Genomic DNA, 2,659 nt, shown 5'->3' on the forward strand with positions numbered 1-2,659 from the left:
TCTCGTCTGTGATTGGTGCATTTCTCGCGAAGGCGCGAAATTCTTGGCCTAGTCGCAAGAAATTTGTATCTTCGCGAGGTGAGGACGCAAAGTAGCGAAAACTCAATGTGGACAGTAGCGCAATCTTGCAAATAAGCAAAGCGAAGATGCGAACTCGCAAAATGTGGCAGTCTGGACAGGCCTTTAGGCATTCATGGCGGAACTTATTCTCTAACGCAGTTTTCCATGTTCCCTATGTAGATAAAATATTCACACTAAATTGACAAACATCAATTGTTGGGCTATTTTCATCTGTACTAACATTACCAAAATTGAATTAAATATTTCTTAACAATTATTTATTACTGAGTTTGGGAAAGAATACTTTAAAACATATAGGGTAGTAATTAGGTAATCAGCTTAGTAGTCCTACTAAATCCCAATAGCTAAACACATTCTTGGAGAAATAATGAGCAATATAAAAAATGTGTAAAATCATGCATAGCCAAGAGAACCAACAAGCCTATCCTTTAGAAATAAATGTTTTGTAATTCACTGCCGACAAATTTCGTTGTACTCTCGACTACTTGGGTACCTTGGAACAATAAAACCAGTATTAATTTGGAAGTTTAACGATATATATATTTTTATATTTTAATTTCACCAAACAAATCTGTTTGCATCTTGAAATAAAACATTGATAATATGAGAAGAGTTTGATGTATGGAATACCCTTGAATCTTTCTTTGAAATGAGATCCAATATAGTAGAAGGTAGAGTTGGGATTCGGTAGAAGGTTGGCAATTTTCTAATGAATAAATTTGGCAAATCTTCAGACACTTCACCGGATGTCCCTGGAACCACAATTTCGATTGCCTCATTGTTTTTTTCAAATTGATTGCTATTTTGTGAATTCAAATTATTGTCAAGTTTACAAAAAAAACCCAAATTTTCAATTTTCTTACACTTCATTTCCTTCTTCAATTATCAAATTAATTTTTGATTTATTTTCCGGGAGGCTTTCTCCAACATCCAAATCGACCCAATCTTCGAAATCGCCATCAAACACTTGCAAAGTATTGATTTTGCAAGAAAATAGCTTTTCTAAACTTTCGATTAAGTCTTGCATGGTAATTGCTTCACAACTAAATTTTCTTTTCTTCTCCTTTCAAGTGACGTGATAGAGAAGAGCCATCGATCTGAGCGTAGAAAGTTGGACGTTTAATTTTTATTACAGAGTTTGTGATTTAAGATGATCAAGTCATCTCCGTTGAGAGAATAACACTGCAGTGGGTTGCTGTCAAGTTCTTCGCCAGGGTGAATAGTGTGCCAAGTTTCGCGTATTTCGTTAACGACAAAAGCATTATGCTGCCTTAAATACTTTGAACAGTAAAGAACTCTACCACAAATGTGCCATTTCTCATTAATTTCAACAATGAAGTAAATTTTCAAGAATGTGGGAATGAGTTCGCCAGATAGTGATACAACGTAAATGTAGCCCTTCTTGTAAGTTACAGAAAATTTACGTAATATTGATACAATTTGGCCAATTTCGGCTTTGCAATTAAAATGATTTCTTAACGTTTTCCTTAACCCTTCTGGAAGTTGACTGAAGGGCAATTTTGTTTGTTTCATATAATCCCCTGTTTCCAATCCCAAATTTCCACTTTGCTCATAGCACTGAAGATACTGGTGCCTTTTCGTTACCGTTGAACATATATTTCTGCAGCTTCGAGAAATGTTCGCGATACCTTTAAAATACTGGTGCTTCCCTTCAAAACGCATACACCATAAGCGTATTAAAGGTCCGTACTGCCCGAGTAATCTTGGGTAATGTATTAAGTAATGCATTTTTGGTATAAAGCGAGCAGTAGGTATTTCTTTGAGCATAGTGTAAAATTGTATTACCAATTCATAGAGATAAGGAAGCCAATTTTTATCTATAACTGGTGCAGTTATAATGTCTCCTATTTCTATTAACACTAAAAGTATATCCCAATAAGCATCATTAGCTGGTATATAAGATCCAAATAAAGGGAAGAAATATAAGAGGCATTTATTTTGCGCAGCTGTGCCTACAAGATTTCCCCAACAATTCAAGACCTTTTTTGTAATTGGGATACATTTGTTTTTACTGTGTAGATCGCCATATTTAAAGTGTTCTATTTTGTAATTTATTTCTTCAAGAGAGATTAATTCACTATCTACCATATAATTTAAAAGTAGGTTAAGAATATTTGGAACTACACCCTCGTAGAAATCATGCATAATGTCGGGTGGTAGCGATTCTGTCTCTTTAAAATGTGGTAAAACTGAAAATGCACAAGGGCCCTTAACTCCATAAATTGAAGAGTTGTCTGGATTTTCCAAAATCGCGTTAAGATGATACGAGTGAATCTCCTCGGTTCTTAAAATCATGTTATTTTCCTCAAAGCATTCCGATATGTTTTCTTTCTTCATCATACAAAAACGACAGATTCTGCCCTTTGCAAATGATTGTGAAAATCCCTCAAGAAAGTGGCTAGAAAGGTTGTCGCCAGAAATTGAAGCCACTGCTCCTTTTATTAGTTTACCATTTATCTCAAACCCAGTCGACTGTAGCAATTCTAAATCATCTAAAAGTGGTTTTAAAATTTTTGAAAGTCCATACTCTTTTACGAGCGGATATCTAACAGCTAAA

General features: G+C 34.8%; 1 protein-coding gene across 1 annotated transcript; it reads right to left on the reverse strand.

Annotated features, from left to right (window-relative positions):
* Positions 1 to 1,200: 1,200 nt before the first annotated feature.
* On the reverse strand, positions 1,201 to 2,439 carry LOC149617967 (uncharacterized). Its single transcript, XM_089856201.1, has one exon. The coding sequence runs from the start codon at positions 2,437 to 2,439 to the stop codon at positions 1,201 to 1,203; it is 1,239 nt and encodes a 412-aa protein (XP_089712327.1).
* Positions 2,440 to 2,659: the final 220 nt, after the last annotated feature.

The sequence above is a fragment of the Phalangium opilio genome, unplaced genomic scaffold, assembly GCF_054372755.1.
Source record: "Phalangium opilio isolate 3A_F unplaced genomic scaffold, DU_Popi_V2 ptg000217l_1, whole genome shotgun sequence".
Classification (NCBI taxonomy): Eukaryota; Metazoa; Arthropoda; class Arachnida; order Opiliones; family Phalangiidae; genus Phalangium; species Phalangium opilio.